An 18,529-nucleotide genomic window follows, 5' to 3' on the forward strand; every position below is an offset into this window, starting at 1 on the left:
TAGAGACACAGGTAGCAGCTAATAACCTATAAGAGATGTAGAACTATTTTGTATTGAGGAGAACTATCCATGAAGCATTCTTTAAATAAGAATGCATATGTGCTTGTTTTCCAGGATGAACCCTTGTAACATTACAGAAGTAAGAAGAGCACATAATACTAACACGCATTCATTTGGACAGTCAGTGTGCACTGGCTAGCTACCCACTGAACAGGCCTGGTTACATTACATGGAACATGTTCTAACTATCTCACGTAGAACAGTTAGAACAGCTAGAACATGTTCTAACTATCTCACATATCTAACAGCCTGCTCTTCAAGGGCATGCATGGCACGGGAAGCTGTGCACCTTGATGAGACACGCATTGACTGATGTGCTACAGGGTGCAGGGATGAGGACATAGCTAGGGAGCGAGATGTGGTTCAGCATCCACTTTTCAGCAGTGCTTTGGTAGCACCCCTGCTGTAAATATTAGGGAACAACAAAGCCTTTCAGACGAGATCAGAAAACATCTCCCTAAACATCTTCAGTTGCTAGTGTTGAGGAAGGAAATAAAAATATCTAAGAACATAGAAACCAAAGATTACACATGGAATTTGGCAGTGCCAAATTTAGGACTTGTGTAAGTCTAGTACCCATCCTATACTGAAACAAAGAAGGCAGTGCATGAAAATGTCAGCCAGCATAATTACTTTCCCTTCATGGTGAATTTTGTATGTTATAGTTTTATTTGGAGTTTGGGGAGACATGCAAGTGTTGAGATACACTCCTTGAAACATCAAAATATTAAACCCTAGCTAGGAAACCAAAACATCCTAGCTTAGAAATAGTGTATGCCTACATTTGGGAGAGTTTTCTACCATATGGTGCTCTCATGTGTTTACGAACACATCTGGGATGGGCATGTGGTTCAGTGGTAGGGTGAGCGTTTAGCATTCATGAGGCTCTGGCTTCTGTCCTCAGCATCCATAAATAAAAGTAAAATAAAAAATAACATCTATGGGGGGAGAGAAAAATACAACCTCAAATGAGTGATGTCTTTGAAAAATTCACTTGAATGTGACAACACTTAACACAAGACAGCAAGTGGCGTCCTGTTTGCCTAGTGATCTGACATTAGAAAAATTAACACTGTTCTTTGTTTATATTAATTCTATCGATTTACTGCCTAAGTGATTTTACTTCTACAATGGTTACTTGATAGATTTGAGTTTAATAGCCCACACTAATATCCGCTAATTGACTGAGGCTATTTTGAAGTTTTAGGAAGAAAATCTTGGTAAAAATGTATTATAAGCCATGGCTTTTGTTCATTTAAAGGCTAAGGTTGTTTCTCCACTTTTAATGTGCTTAATGATGTTAATATGTGATATGCATTCATGTGTGAAGGGAAGAAGGAAAAAAGTCAAAATATTTATCTTTGGAAAATAATTGTCAGTATCTTCCTAGATTAGTATTTATATTGTTGCTACTTTTGCTTTATATTTATTTCACCGAAATCATGCATATTGGAAAAGACATATAACATTAGCCAGAATGACTGGGATGTAAAAGTGCGAGCTCATACTCAAACGGAAACAAAAGTTCAGGGTTTGTTATGAGGTAAAACGCATTACCCATTACCCATCTCCGCTCTTTCAAAAACAGCCCCTGTGTGGCATGTTTCTCTCTCTGCCTTGAGTGACATCACTTGCTGTAGCTGACTTACTTTGTCATCTTCAGGGAGTGGGCCTTTCCCCACAGGACTTTGCAACAGATGCTGCACAAAGCAGGCACTCAGTTAATTGCAACATCATATGGGAACTTTAAAAATAGGTGAGTGATTCTGGCCTTGTCTGATTTAATTGGCAGTACCATATGCATATGGTTAAAAACTCAAACAGCACACCAGCGGTAATCAGTGGAAGAAAGTTTGCCTCAAAAATTTAAAATTGCTCCCCACTTAGTGAAATCCAGTGCCTTGTGCATGCTAGGCCAGTGCTCTACCAGCAACATCCCCAGCTGCCAAATCCCTTTCCTCAGTCATTTCTCCCCCTCTTGGCAAAAGCAATTCTCCTACCAGCATAGGGCATTCGATGCACCAGTGTTATACTTTAAAGCAGACTTTGCATTGGCTAATCATTTAGGACAAGCTTTGGATGTCATTTTGTTACAAGAAAGAGCTACAGAAGATGTGAATTCTTGAAAAAACTTAAGAATAAACAAAAATTCCAAAGAAGCCATACGGTAAGGCCAGGTTAGGATAGCATGTTCCGGTGAAGACACATTCAAGTGGCTGAGAGTTGAACTGTGAAATCCATAACTGCATTTTTATTTGTGCAGTGCCATACTGAAAGGGTGTGAACTTTATAGTCACATCCATCTTCCCATTAGCTGGAATTATTCCTGAGGAGAAAAACATGAGAAAATGAAATGCTCTGTCTTCTTGCCAAGTGCAAAGAGGCAGAGACATGGGCAAATACATTCTTTCCAGGATAAGCATGAGGATTTCTACGATCTTTATGTAGTCTTTTCATTAAATGCTTATGAATCAACTTCTGTATGTTTACATGGAGCTCATTTATCAATCACTACATTAATCCTTTATAATAATTATTTAATTGTGTTAGTTATATAAATATATACACATCAATCTACATTAGTGATTCAAACATAATTCCCAGAACTCTAATCTTTAAGCAAATTACCAGAAATCAATGTTAATGCTATGAGCAACAGAGAAAAGCTAGGAGCACACATAAATGTTCATGTCTAAATAATTCAGTGTTCTATGTTTTTATTTGATTCTTGCCTTTGAAAACTCTGTGTGTGTGTGTGTGTGTGTGTGAGACGCTAGGGATGGAACCCAGGGTCTCGGCAGGCTAGGTAAGTGCTCTACCATTGAGCTACACCTACAGCTTTCTCCTTTCAAATCTTAAAGAGGAGTTGTTCCTTTCAAAATTAAATACCACACTGTATCTTTATTCTTCCTTTATATCTCTGGTGCTATTGTCAGATGGTGCAGTATCTGGTGGTTATAGGCTTTTTTTGTTCCACTAAAAGATTCGGCCAGGGCAACCAGTGAACAGGTAAACACAACTTTTATTTTAAAGTAAAAGAGGAAACGTAAAGGGTGAAGAAAAGTGATATGTCCTGCTTGCAGTACAGCCCACTGCAGAAATAGGAAGACAGCAGAAAAGGAAGACTACAGTGCTGGTAAAGTCAGTGGGCACTGTCTCTTATAACCTCTCAGATCTGGTCTCTTGGAGGTTGCTCTGCTCATAAATCCCAGATGTGATTGACAGGTCACATCCTGTTCGGCTTCCCATCTGGCTCAGGTAATGTCTTGTTTTCCAGCCATCCTGCCATGCCCTAATCTCCTACCTCAGTGCCAGGGGGCCTTAGAATATTGTAAGTCCTCAACTTAGAATATTGTAAGTCCTCAACAAAAGGAAGAAGGATTGATTTATGAGGTGCAGTGAGGGCTAATATTCTCTCCAACTTTCACTGAGTGCCCTTTGGTTTGTTTCCTAGATGACACCTTCTGCCCCTGAGCATCTAGTCTTTCTACCATCTCACAGAGACTTTTCCCACTTCCTCCTTATCACTCGGCCTACCCTCCTTTCTGTTGTGGCTGTCCCCTGAAACTAGCATCCTTCCTTTCCTTCTTTCTGTGCTCAAACACACGAATGATTTGTGCATCCATGCAAACATTTATTAAGCATTCACTGTGTGTCTGGTGTGGTTTCAGTGATGCAACAATAAATGAAAGAAAGTCCCAATTCTTCTGGAGTTTATTTTCTAGTAGGAATAGCAAACAAAAATAAACAAATTAATATAAAATACAAAGTCATAAATACTAATGTGAAAAATAAAGTTGATATGGGGGCTGAAAGGCCCCTGCTGAGGAGATGCTGGAATAAAGACCTGGGAGGACAAGGCCTTCTCTCTAATCCCTAGTCTCTGGCTCCTGCTGCTTCAGGATCTCCACACTTGCTGTTCCTTAGGGTTGGAAAACTCTCCTGATGTATTAGCTGCTTTGCCTACTTCAGCGATGGTAAACTTTTTAGCATTCTCAATGATAACAAACAGCTGGCTGCAGCATGCATATCATAGGTTCACCATCACTGGGCTACTCCTTAAAATGATCTCATTTACTGTCTGCCTTCCCTAAAACTAGAATGCAAGGTTTAGGAAAGCAGGCACTCGTACATCACTGTCTTCTCAACTCAATAAACTATTTTTGATTGCTGTTCAAGTGGATCCAAACTTGAAAGCTTACCTCAACCTATGCATTCCATGAAACTCCTCTGCCACTCCATTAACTGGAAGCTTTTCTCTGATAAGCTTTCACCTGCCCCATGGGACTCTTGTACTATGTGAAGTGTTACCTTTCAAACTTTCCTTCTCTCCACTAGATTGTAACCCCCAAGGGAAGACACCAGGCCCCTAGCTCATTTATCTTCCTGGATCCCTTGTACAGTACTTAGGTAATTGACAATTTCTTGAGTGTGAAAGACAAAATCATTAGATGACACCAGCTCTGACAAGAGCAGAGAAGAAGAAATCAGCAGAGGAGTTTGAGTCTATTAGCCAGTTGAATATAAGATGAGAAGAAACCCTGATTCTCCATGATTCAGTGGGTCTCAATACACTGTCCACCCACCTGTTCAGAAAATACACTTGTATGACCCATAATTCATTAGGAGATTTAGTTTTAGCACATCCTATTGTTTTTGCTCTAGGTTCATTTACTTCAAAAATAAGAACAGGCCCTGGAGCAAGGATTAATGTTTGCCTTTACCTGGCTGATTTATTTTTAAGTGCTGTCAGCCCACACTTAATACACAAAGTACACCATGGAGATGTAGACTAGGCAACCAGAGTAAACTGCTTTTTTCAGTCATAGGGACATCAGTTAGCACAGCTCTGTTACCAGAGCACAGTGGCAGCTGACTGTCTAATGTGAACAGCCGAAGAAGGTATGCTACGCAGTCACATCTCACTACTTGGCAAAACTCACACTGGTACAAAAGAGAGGGTGTTCCATGTTTTGAAAGGAAGAAAGACATTCCCCTAATACGATTTAACTTAAAAAAGCCAAGCCACTATTTTGTAGCTTCAGTCCCATTTTATCTGGGGCCAATTTCAGATGGCTATCCTTAACATAACCAGAGATGGTGCTAAATCACAGGTCAGGGAGGGTGGTGGGCAGAGATGGGGGGTGAGGAGAACACAACATAGAAATGAACTAAAGGCTAAGAAAACCCTAGTTAATCAATATAATGTACGTTATGAAGAAAATATAACAGCACTGAAAAATGCCACCGTGATAAATGAAGTCACTGCCATGAAATATCACTGCCTTTGTTGAGATTATATTTATATAAAATCTGTGCATAAATATGGGTAATTACTAAAGGAGATGAACAAAATAAAAGCACATTATTGGCTGGGTGTGCATGCCTGTAATACCAGCATTTGGGAGGTTAAGGCAGGAGGATCGCCATGAGTTCGACGGCAGCTTGGGCTACATAGTGAGTTCAAGGCCAGCCTGTAGTACATGAGACCATTTCAAAAACACAAAACAAAACAACATACAAAAAAGACCACATTACACTTTAGTGCACAAAGGCCCAGGATGAGTATAATTAGTAAAAATTTCTTCTCTCTTACATTCTGCATCATATTATAATTTTATGTTTTATTTTATTCTTAATTGGCACATCATAACTATACAGTGTGGTATTTCAATATATTTATAATGTCATGATGCCAGGGCAATAAGCATATTCATCACCTCAAATATTTAGCATTTCTTTGTGGAGAAACAGTCTCAATTCTCTCTTCTAACGATTTTCAATTATACAATGCACTTTTCTCCTACTGTGCATAGCATACCAGAACTTGCTGCCCTAACTGTAACTGTGTTGCCCTAGCCACTGGTAATCATGATTCTAGTCTCTAGTTCTACGAGATCAACTGTTTTAGATTCCACATTTAAGTGAAATCATCAATACTGTTATGATTTTAAAACAACAACCCCTTCCAAACAGCACACAAAGTACAGATTATTTTCCCTTAATTGTCACAGAGTCATTCAACCCACATGCTTGAAGTGTTAGCAAGGATTGGCTTTAATCTTCCAAGATTTAGGAGTCTACTAACTATGGGATTTGGGATAAACTACTTAATCCTTCTAAGCTTGAGCTGGGAAACAAATAGCTACGTTATTTTAAAAATCATCCATGAGCAAACTGTTGACAATTTGAGCAGCAGCTTTGAGCAATTTGAGCCTTCTATTTGCTGAATTACAAGGGAGAGCTTCAGGAAGGGAGGGTGAGCCTCTGTCTCACACTGATGACTCACAGGCCACCACTGCTGCCCAGGGTGTGGGATGAGAGAACAGCCCAGAGGCCACATGGACCCTGACACACACCCTTGTTTGGTCACATAGGAGATCTATGACTACGACTTACCTTGTACACCTCACTTGAGCTCAGTTTTCTCATCCGTAAAAATGGGACAAGGCTTAAAGAAGAAAATCATTTATGGGGTCTTGGGAAAATGCTTCACAAACAGTGCATGTCTTATAATTATGGCCTTCCCAAGATTTAAGGTCACATAACACAGGGAATAATTTATTGTGCTTCGGTTACCATGAAGTGGCAGGAAAAGGAAATTTTTCTTTGAAAAACTTATACTTGACTCAGCTGAGTTTTCAAAAAGAAAGAGGCAATTGTCCCTTGACACCAAGCCATAGGGTGAGCTTCTCAGAGCCTAGATCTTTCCTTTTGCTTCACACAAGTGCCCAAAGCAGAAGAAACTATAGGTCAGAAGACAGGAGTCGGCTGCTCTAAATGGCCTGTTCTAAAAGCTCGGCCTAGAGAATTACTGTGAAGAGGTGTAACATACATAAGCCCTCAGCTTTGGATACACATCCACTTCTGAATTTCCCAGAAAGTACCAACTTCCGCTCAGCCTCAGCAGGTGAAGGCTCATGCTGCACAGACACTTCCACTGCTGAGAATGCCCACACTTGTTTTAATCTTTATTTCTTTTTTTCCCTCCAGCAAGATATTTCAATTGGAACTAGAAATAAGTGATAAAATGAGTTCTTTTGCCAGGCAAGCACTTGTGCCACTGAGCTATATTCCCGGCCCTGAGTTCTTTTGGAATCTGTTAACTTTCCTTTCCATTCCTATTCATCAGAGCAGATGCTAGAGTGAGTACAAGGCACTGGGGGCTCTGCTTGTGGGAATGGGAAGCTGAGGAGGTGTTGAGTGAAGGATGAAACTGGGCCAGCAACCTCTTTTCTGGAAAGCACATAATGTGCCTGTTGGAAACAATGCCCTTAGCACACACACACTGCATGCCCACTGTACTGGTTACTGTGTTCAGCAACATAAAGATACAGGGGTAGTGTATGAAGCTACTCCAGTGTTCAAGCTGTTGTACGAAGCACAGTTCATGATTCATGCTTGAACCAGGGGCCATCTCCTGGCCCACAAGTCTTGCTTGGCCCTTCTGCAAAGCCTGTCCATTCTACTATCCACCCCTTGCTGTCTCCCTCTCTGCTAACCTCTGCTTCTTTCCGATCTGGGCTACTGTCTTCTACCTGTGCCGCTCTGCTCTACTGTTCCTTAAGGAGCCAAAAAGATCTTTTAAAATATACAGCAGGACCTGCTGTCCTCTAGTAGATACTAATCCTATTTAGAACCACACACTATCTCCTCCTGACTCAAGCTCTTTCTGGCCTCCCCAGCTGATTCTTGCACCCTTTTCCCCCCTCCTTGCCCTTCCAGCCTGGGCTCTGGCTTTTCCCTTGTGTAACAGTTCAGCTGGACTGCCAAACTGATTGACTTGAGCTATGGGATTAGTAAAGCACACTTCTGGGTATTTCTAGGTGGGTCACGTTGGGGTCTATATCTGGTCCCTGACCCTTTCCTCTCAGGCACTGGTCCCCCAATCTGCTGCCCTCCCATTGTAAAGTGAGAGTTTTCCTCTGCCACATCCTTCTACCATGATGTTTCTGCCTTAAAGCCAGCTGACCATGTACTAAATCCTCTGAAACCATGAACCAAATAATCCTCTTCTCCTTTAAATTGTGGGGATAGCAGCAGTGGGAAAGATGACTAATGCACTTTGAATGTGACCAGGCCATGTTGGTGCCAGCCTTGATGCCTTTGTACTGGGTGCTACCTCTTTTACCCAGTGTCTCCCCAGTCTGGTATCTCTCTGTCTATCAGGTCAAAGATGCTGGGACTTTTTGTCAGAGAAGCTCTTCCTGACCACCTAATTGAGAAGAGCCACTTAGTCACTTCACCAGGCTTTATTAAAACATTTTTACTCAGTGCTTATAACCTTCTTTGCATCTGTGCTTACCTCTTTCCCTCACTGGAATCTCAGCTCCAGTACAACAGGCACCATGTCTACTTGTGGTCTCCCACTGTTGAGGACAGTGTCTGATGTGCAGCAGATGCTCAGTAGTTACTTATGGAATGGATGGATAGATAAATAGATAGACGGGTGGATGAATAGGTGGATGGATGGATGGACGGACAGATGGACGGATAGATGGCTGACTGCCTGGCTAATGCAGGGCTGCAGGGGAGGAAGTAGACCCCATAGAAATCAATCCCAGAGCAATGCTGGTGAAAGCTGGTTAAGTAAACTATTTTAAATTCAATGGCCTGTAATCCCAGCACTCCAGAGGCTGAGGCAGAAGGACTGCTGCGAGTTCAAGCCCAGCCTGAACTGCATGGTGAAACCCTGTCTCAAAAAGATGACAACAACAAAAAACTCAGTGAGCTTCCTTCAGAACTCACCAAAACAATAGAAGGAAAAGGAAAAAGTGGGGAGAAAAAAAATTAGTTAAACAAGGAAAATAACTACAGCCCCAAATCACAAATAAGAATGTGACTATGAGATATAAACGGAGCCATAGGAGTATGCTGAGAGCCAGAAGTTACAGATTTCATCATCTTAAAAACACACACAGGGGCTGGGGATTTAGCTCAGTGGCAAAGTGCCTGCCTGGTAAGTGCAAGGTCGCGAGTTCAATTCCTGGTACTGGAAGAAAAACAAAAAAACAAAACAAAACCAAAAAAAACACACACAATATTACCCTTTGGTTAAAGTGACAAAATTAAGGAGTGTGGCTGGTGCTGGCAAAGTAGGGAAAATAAGAAGAGATATCTGACCCCAACACCTTAGAGTATCAGGGAGGGCACAGAAGAAGCAGCTATGCCACTACGTCCTTACTATTGTCTGTGACCTTGGATCTGCTTCAGAAAGTGACTAGAGGTGATGTGTATGTGGGGGAGAGACAGTGATCACAGCATGACAGCACATAGCAGGATGGTTCAGTGGCTCTCCTGTGAGTACAGGGTAGTGAGGCAGACATTCTCCCAGGATGCTTGAACACATGGGTTCCCTGCATTCCAAGCCCAGCTCTGCCACTTATTGACTATGTGCTCTTGGGTAAGTCACTCAAACACTCTGATTCAGTTTCATCATCTGCAAGGTGGAAGTAATAATAGAATCTACTTTGTAGACTGTTTTACTTTTCTCTTGTTGCTGGGACAAAATACCCAACACCCAAAGTTAAAGGGGGAAAGGTTTATTTAGCTCCCAGTTCATAGAGGTTTTGGTCCATAATCAGGGGCTCAGAGGCAGGATGGAATGGCTGAGGGGCAACAGTTCAAGGCAGTGAAAGACAGCAAAAGCAACAAGAATAAAAGGGAGAAGTAAGCTTCTTTTCTGTTCCTTATATTGTATGCAGGCTACCCACCCTAGGGCATTGTATGTAGGCAACCTGCTCTAGGGCAGGTATAGCACTCACACCTCCAATCCCAGCACTAGACAATGAACCAGTCACAAATTCTAGATTCTGCCACCTCAGAAAAGCCTGCCCTCCATAACCACATGAGGCTTTAGAGGGACATCTAGACACAAACCATAAGGTAGATGTACAAAGAGATATACAATGAGTATCAAAAGAGTTCTGCATTTGGAGTGGTATCTGCCATGAGGTGAACACTAGCTACTAATATAATTATTATTATTTATCCTTTCCTTCGCATTATTCTTCTGCTGGTGGCAGGTCTTATTCAAAATTGAGTAAAATGTCAAGTAGAACCAACACAGATATTATGCATGTAAACTCCAATATTAAAAATTAATACATAAAGGAAGAAAGGAAAAGAAACAAAATCCAATGATGAGCACACATCACAAGGGGACAATCTTAGAACACAGAGGTTGACCAGAGTCTTAAAGAACTTGGCCTTGCCACAAGGGGAGTCACCAGAATTCAAGGAAGTCATATTAAAACACACTGGAAGGAGATGACAAAAGAGTTGGTGGAGCTCAGGAAACAAACGAAAAAGGGGAGGAGCTGTCATGAAGATGGAAATGCAAGGCAAGAAACAAGAAACACGCATACAAGAGGTGACTGAAAACTACAGTGTTTAAATTTAAAAAAGAACTTATTACAGTAAAAGACATGCTGCCAAGAATGATGGGACAAGTGTGTTCAAAGAGAGGAGGAATATTTTAAGGGGATTAACGACAATAGGTCTTTCATTGTAATAAATTTTAAAAATATAAAAATTCACTATATGTTTTGATCACACCTAGTTAATTGCACATTTGGGGCAGTCAAATAAAAACACTGTAGTGTGTCCTCATCTACTGTTCACCAGATCTGCCACTGTGCAACATCTGGCTGTTCTCCAAAGTCAATATGATTGTGAAAGGTAAACATTTTGAATAGATTTAGGACTTGAGGCAGTTACAATAGTGCAACTAGAAATGCTCATGAAAGAGGACTTCCAGAACTATTTCAGAAAGTGGCAAGAAGGATGGAGTCACTATGTTCAAAGAAGCAGGGGATAATTTTGAGGATGATTAATGTCAAGGTATCTTTTACTATAATGAATTTTAAAAATTAAACATTCACTGTATTTTTTATCATACCACGTATGTGAACATACACACACATGCATAGACATATACACACAAGCCAAAAACACAGGTAGGTACATGTCAGGTAGGAAAGAGGAATTCATACAAAATAAATTCTTTTCAAGCAGACAGTAGATAATGAGGCCAAAGGAGAACCAACATATGCACATAATTAATATCTCCAAGGAAGATAATGAAATAGCATATTAAAATATGAAAGGTTCTAGCAGTCAGGAAATTTCCAAAAATAATGAATCATTTTTCTTGAGGTTACAAAGGACATGCCATGCTCTAGGAAAACAAAATGATTCAGAACAACACTAGTACATACCCTTGTAAATTATTCTCAACACTGAAAAAGAAAAATCCTGAGCACAACCAGAATTTGGCTTCAATGGGAAAAAATGCAACCCAGTCTCTTAATTCTCAAAAGATCCAAGCCAGAGGACAATCAAAAATACCTACAGAAATATGAGGTGAACAAAGTTGAAAGCTAAAACTTCTATACCCAGTCACATTGTCCTTCAAGATCACAGCCAACAGAAAGCCATTCTCAAACATGCAGGCATTCTAGGCATGTGACTCTAGAATCATGTGGTTAACAAGCCAGTAGGAGACAGAATCCATACAGCTAGAGAAAGAACTGAAATAAATAAAGAACTGAAATAAAGAATCTTTATTTCAGAATAAAGACTGGAGGGGGAAACCTTGGCTCCATTTTAACAGAAACTAAGTAACTGTGGTGTTATAGTTTGTGTGTGGATGTCCCCCTGACAGGGCAAGAGAGACTCCATTTTCTTTTTTATAACTCCATTTTAAGAGAAGTCACTTAAAGTTCACTTAAACTGTAGTTGAACCCCCTCCCCTTTGTTAAGTTATAAGCCAGTACAGAGTTATAAAATAAGAACAGAACAAACAGGACAAATTGGGTAGCAGGCTAAATGTTAGACCACAATGGTCCCCTGAAATCCAGCTGACCCACTGCTTCTGGGAAAGGTAAACATTGTGATAATTGTGTGATATTCCTGTAAAATTCCAAAAAATGAGGTAATGGTTACTATGGAAACCTAAAAATGTACTTAAATCGAAGGTGAGATCCAGATCCGGGTGGACATCTCTGACTCTTGGTCAGGGACTGTCTGTCAGCGGGCTGTCCAATAAAGGTTTCCTTGTTCCTGCCTTTTTGGTCTCTTGTGAGTGCCTGTCTTGTTGGACTTGCTTGCTCTGTCACTCCCAAAGCCTCATGCAGTCATGGGGGCAGGCTTTTCTGAGGTGGCTAAACCTAGAGTTTGTGACTGGTTCATTGTCTAATGCTAGGGTTGGGGCTGTCAGTGCAACTCCCACCCTAGGGTGGGTAGCCTGCATACAATACAAGGGACAGAAAAGAGGCTTGCTTCTCCCTTTTCGTCGTGTTGCTTTTGCTGTCTTTTGCTGCCATGAATTGTTGCCTCTCTACCATGCCACCCTGCCTTAGAGCCAGTTGATTACGGACTGAAACCTCTACAAACAATGAACTAAATTAACCTTCACTCTTTTAACTCTGGGTGTTGGGTATTTTGTCTCAGCAATGAGAGAAAAGTAACTAAGATGTGATATTTATGGTCATAAGACAGGAAGTAAATGTTGTAGAGCAAGAGAGCATAAAATCACCTAGTAGCACTAGGAACTGAAAGGAGGGATGTGAAAAAAAGAGCACATGTTCTTTGTCCATCTTACAGGGCCAAAATTCTGGCTGAATTGAGGCATGCAGTTGAAGAAAATGGAGAATCTTAACTTTTAATGTTTTAGTAATTTCTTAATATTGCAGTAAATTTTAGGAATAGGTATTGCTTGTAGCAAAGAAGCTCATGAACGCCTTCAGCCTCACTCATTTTTCTTCAGCCAGTATTAAAGAACAGAAACAATATTTTTACCATAATACAATCCTATTTTTAAAATAGCTTTATCTATCTCTATATCTCGTTGGATGTTCTAGTCTCTCTCCTTTTCTTTCTCTGTACATAAGCATGGAAGGGTGTCTGTAACAATGTTTAACAAATGTTCAGATGGTTATTTCTGGGGTGGTGGTTATTTCTAGGCAATATGTTTTCAACTTAGATTTTGTACTTTTTTTCAGTGCTTTAACTTTTTATGATAAATATATTTCACTTGTATAAAACCTTTTAGAAGACATTTATATTTGCTCAGTCCAATTTCTTCCACATTTTTTTTGGGTTTGTTTTGTTTTTTGCCAGTACCGGGAATCGAACTCACGACCTTGTGCTTGCCAGGCAGTCGCTATGCCACTGAGCTAAATCCCCAGCCCCTCTTCCACATTTATTTGCACCTAGAGTAATTTTTTTATTTTATGGAAAAAATTCCATAACAAAATAATAGGAGAATAACAATAGCTCATACATTGTTTATTGTTATCTTTGAAGTAGTTACTCAGAGTACAAGATAAGGGCATAAAAAACCCTCCAATTGATATTAGCACAAATCTTCCTTTTCAATGACCTAAAAGACACTAGTAGTATAACAAATTTTGCGTTTTTTCCCTTTTTCCCTTCCTTCCTTTCCCTTTTCCCCCATCCGAGTTCCTTTTTTCTTTTGAACAATTCCCATTTCACAATATCTATTGTATACTTTAGGCCTTCTGTACTCTACCAGTTTCTTACACTAGAGAGACAATACTATGTTTATACATGTGAGTCTAATTTAGTTCTCTTATGAGTATGGTCTCAAGTTGCATCCATTTACCTATAAAAGTCTCAAGTTTATCCTTCTTTATGGCTGAGTAGTATTCCACTGTATAAAAAGACCACATTTTTAAATCCATATCTCAGTTGATGGGCATTTGGGTTGCTTCCAAGCTATTATAAATTGTGCTGCTATAAACAAAGGTGTACATATATCACAGTGGTATGATGTTTTTAATTCTTCTAGGAAGATACCTAGAAGAGAATAGCTCGGTTGAACAGGACCTCTGATCCTAGCTTTTTGAGGAATCTCCATACTGATTTCCAGAGTGGAGTGATTTTTTTCCCTCTGATGCTATTGCCTGATTTTTGGCATAGCACTCTCTCTAGACCAGTGCTGTGGGACCCACAGATGGGCCTGCTGTCCTATAACTGAAGTTGGTTTTCTCTTCCAGCCTCCTGGAAGACAGAGTTTCCAACTAGGAAAAAGGCCTGGGACATCTCTGGCCTCTTTCTGAGCCTCAGTGGAGGATCCTGGGATAAACAATAGAAGTAACAATTTTGTTAAGGTACAGGCATTATGCTCTGGGTCAAGTACAATGACTATTGCTGCGGTCAACTGATCTCAGCCAGCCAAGACTAATACCTCACCATATGGGCCTCCTGAATAGGCAGTTTCTAGGGCCTCTGAATGTAAGTGGCCTGGCGTGGATTCTTTCATTCATTTCTTTGGTCAATTCTCCTGAATTTCCTCTGAGATCTCTGCTCCTGGGTCCACTTTTTTGTGCTGTCCTCTGAGGGCTAAAAGGCTCAGGGATGAGTCTTCAGCCTACTTCTCTTTTTTACCCACACTCATTCTTGGGTAACCTCATATCTAGTCCCTTCATCAGTACCCAGGTGATGTCAAAATCTATGTCCCTATGCTTAACTCTCTCTTGACTTCAACCTGGTATAGTCAATTTAATTTCATTCAAAAGAGGAATTTAAAGTACAAGCAACAGACCAAAAAAAGTACCACCAGAACAACCACAAGAGCCTAAGAGATGGGTCAGACAAAATAGCTCAAGGATCACACATTGGTCTTAATTATGTGGCTGTACGTTTTATAATCTGAGCACTCAGCCTGAAGGGTTTGGTAAGTGTTTCCCACACAGTAGTCAGTGAACTCTGCTCAAACACTATCGCTTTTATCTATGTAATCCACAAGTTTTACAGGTTATATTTCAAAACTCCTATGGTAATTTAATGTTCTTGGCCTTAGGGCACAGAGTTTTAGAGCAGTATGTTTGGGCAGTCAGTTGTCCAGATTTTTTCCCTTTTCCTGACACCAACTCCATTTAGGCCTTAGAGACCCACATTATTTTATCCCAACACCACAATTTCCTTGCCTCCTGGCCATACCCACCTCACTGTATCTGCACACTGTGCACACCCTGGTCTGTCTATAAACCAGCTCCCATGATAGTTGCTCAGAAATCTAAGTGCTTCCTTCTGCCTCTGGAACTGAACAGAATATAGCCCATCAGGTGGGGCAGGACCTACAGATCAAACCAGCTCAATGATTCTCAAACACTCTAAGAATGTCCCAATCATAATCACATGCAGCTAGGGCATTATGAAAGGTGTAGAAAACCAGGCCCTTCCCAGACTCACTAAACCCAAATTATCAGGGAAGAGTCCCTGAGTTTCATAGTTTTCCCAAGTGATCTATATTTGGGGGCAATGATGTGGTCTAAACTCTTATCTGGTGTTTGACTCCCTTTCTGCCCCATTCCCATGAGCCACCAGCAGTGCTGAACAAGCTACTTGGTCTGGCCCAGGGGTGGGGGCAGCTGTATTTCCTCTTTCTTGCTAAGAGCTCCACTTCTCCAAGTCATGTAAACCAAGACCAAGTAGCTGACTCACTTTGCCAACATATCTTGTAGGGCAAATTTTTATAACTTCTTCAGAGTTAAGATGTAAATTCAACTTGTACTTTACAAAGCAGCACACAGACTTTGGAGCCAGACTGAGTGGGTTCAAATCTTACCTCTGTCACTTATTATTTTTTTGTTTTTTGCTACCAGGAATCGAACTCAGGACCTTGCACTTGGCAGGCAGGCGCTGTGCTGCTGAGCCATCTTCCTGGGCCTATCACTTACTATTAAGTGGCACTGGACAAGGTTTTTAACCCTTTGGTGCCTCACACTTGTGTCAATAAAATGGAAATAACAGTACTGACCCAATACGGTATTGGTACAGGTGAAGAATATGGACATCTCTCTTAGAATAGTGCCTAGCATACAACAGCCTCAACGTGTAACATATTCTAACAAAAGGCTTACTCTGAGAATATAAACTATATGCATATAGCAAAAATATTGCCTTATTTAATAGACTTTAGAAACCATTTATTTTCCCTTCTCTTTAAGGCCCAAACAGCTGAAAGTAATAGACCTTTTCTTTCTGGAAAGAGAATCAAGTCTTATTTTATTCAATATAATCTATCATTACCTTATATTTTTAAAATCTCAGAATGTTTCCTATTTCTATAGAAAATAACCTGTAAGCATTTCAAAATTTAGAATTAATTCAAAGTTTTTGCTTTGAACACTCATTCACTGGTCAAAATATTCACTTGCAATTACGAAAAAGGTGTACACAAATACATACCTAGACTTATCAAAATAAACTATTTTAGCATTCATAGCAGACCACTGTGGACAAATGTTTAAATACCAAATCTAAATCTAAAGAGACAGAAAATGGGAAGTAGAAATCACTTCCAGTGTTAAATTTCACTTTCAAATGTAAGAGATCCCATTTTGAAAGCATAGGGGCTTATGGCATCTGGACACGTAAGGACAGACTGTTCCAATAACAGAAAAAATTCACTGGACCCTGCAGTGAGATTCTGAAAGCTTGTGAAGAAACCACATTGCCATTTTATTTGAAATTGAATTAAAAAGTGAATACAAAACCAGTGATTGAAGACTGGGTGTGGTGGCACACACTGGCAATCCAGCACTTGGGTGGCTAATGCAAGAGGATCGTCGTGAGTTCAAGGCTAGCCTGGGCTACATGGCAAGACCCTATCTCAAAAAATAAAACATAAAACCAATGAATACCAAGAACCAAAATTAGAATTAGACTGTATTAACTTCGTGTTTCAAGTTTGGGCCTGTGAAGACATGCACCTGAACATTATTACTCATCATCTGTAGAATACAAATTATCCAAAAGTGCCCTCATTCCTGTGTGTAACTCCAACTTACATTATGTCAGCTATATAAAATTTGTCACTGTTACTACATATTTGAAAATAGGGTAATACATTCAAATATGACTTAGTCTGTGTTTTTAGAACTTGAGACCTACTTTCCAAGTCCAGCCTTTGTCTGGGAACTCCAGGGAAATTGGAAACAGAAACTTCGATTCTCCATACCTGATGTTGGCTCAATAACAAAGGCTTGGTGAGACTGAATCAAAGTGACCTGGAACTCAAAATCCACGGGGCAGCTGCACTGCAAAGGAATAATGTAAGTTTTGCTGCAAGACAAACAGACAAAAATGAGGCACATTATTTTTCTTCATAACTAGTTCTTCTAGTAGTAAGAAACAGAGATTCAATTTGTATAATAAACCACAATGCTGACAGCCAAGGTCAATCCAGCACTTCCTGTGTGCCAGGGGCTGTCTTATACACACTTCTCATGTATTAATTGTTTTGATTCTATGAGGTAGGTTATGATTATCTCCACTAACAGAAGAGGAAACTGAGGCACAAGAGAGTGCAAGTGTTCTGCATGAGGTGACATGGCTGGTTATTGGTAGAAACTGATGCACCTGAGGTTGACTGTTCTCGGCATCCATGCCCTCAACACCCTTGCTCTTGCTCCCTCTTGAATGCCGCTGGGCTGATCTTGCAGACTCGCAGCATGCAGAAGTGATTCTACTATACCAGAGGTCTCAGGAACCTGGGAAACCCTACATGGATGGGCCTAATAGAAAGCCTGGAGAGGCCTTGGGCTTCACCACCTGGGACCAGACAGCACTGAAAAAACAGTGCTTTGGGTGGTGTTAGATTGAAATACGCTGAAGACTGCTCAGTCAGAAGTTCGGCAGTCATTAGTGAGCACAGAAAGGGTCTGCGTATTCAGAAATGCTCTAGCACCCCAAGACAAAGATGACTTCCAAGCAAGCTTGCAACTGTCACATACAGCAGCAGAGGAGTTGTGGCAAAGGTGCATTTGTCAGAGAGCCCCATGTTTCCCATAACGTGCCTCCTTCCACCAGGGCAAGCCCAGGTGAGCTGGAGATTGTGGGACGAGGGAGGCCTGGGGCAGCAGAGCTCTGCAGTAGTTACCTGGCTCCTACACTGCTGTTGGGGCAGGTTATCTGGCTCCCTTTGAGGAACATTCACAAGCCACTCCCTGCATCCCTGCCTTTCTCTGCACCTTGTTCCATCTCCGCTGGCCACCAGCCAACTTCTTCAACTCCAGGCATCTCTTCTATACTGCTCAACTCCTGATCCCTCATGGCCCATTCCATCCTATCATGGCCTTTCTGCCACCTGGCCGGTCTTTACAAGCTTATCTTTCCACTAGCAGTACAGGAGAGTTTCTGCTGCTTTAGAACATTTAGGATTTTCAGGCATTTTCATTTCTGTCAACCTGACGGAGGTGACATAGTATCTCATGCTATTATAATCCTCTATTCTTTGAAGTTGAGCTTCTATTATTGTGCATCCGTTTAGGTTACCTCCTCTAGGAACTGCCTGTGCATATCCTGTGTTCATTTTTCTAGTGGGTAGCTTGGGTCAATTATTCCTTTATAAATTCTCATATTAGTTTTTATATATTATATTGCACTGCAAATGTGTTTTCCAACCCATAATTTATCTTTTGATTTATTTATCATGTCT

General features: G+C 40.7%; 1 protein-coding gene across 3 annotated transcripts in view; it reads right to left on the reverse strand.

Annotated features, from left to right (window-relative positions):
* The window catches only part of Cfap221 (cilia and flagella associated protein 221), a 121,585-nt gene that overhangs the window by 73,960 nt on the left and 29,096 nt on the right, over window positions 1-18,529 (reverse strand). For all 3 annotated transcript variants that reach the window (XM_005397660.1, XM_013521060.1, XM_005397661.2), the window contains exons 7-8: window positions 17,051-17,154; window positions 2,227-2,386 (exon numbers count right to left, since the gene is read on the reverse strand). In XM_005397660.1, coding sequence (XP_005397717.1) covers window positions 2,227-2,386; window positions 17,051-17,154 — 264 coding nt within the window. The remainder of the gene's footprint in view (window positions 1-2,226; window positions 2,387-17,050; window positions 17,155-18,529) is intronic.

This window comes from Chinchilla lanigera, unplaced genomic scaffold, assembly GCF_000276665.1.
Source record: "Chinchilla lanigera isolate Chin_1 unplaced genomic scaffold, ChiLan1.0 scaffold00058, whole genome shotgun sequence".
Lineage (NCBI taxonomy): Eukaryota > Metazoa > Chordata > Mammalia > Rodentia > Chinchillidae > Chinchilla > Chinchilla lanigera.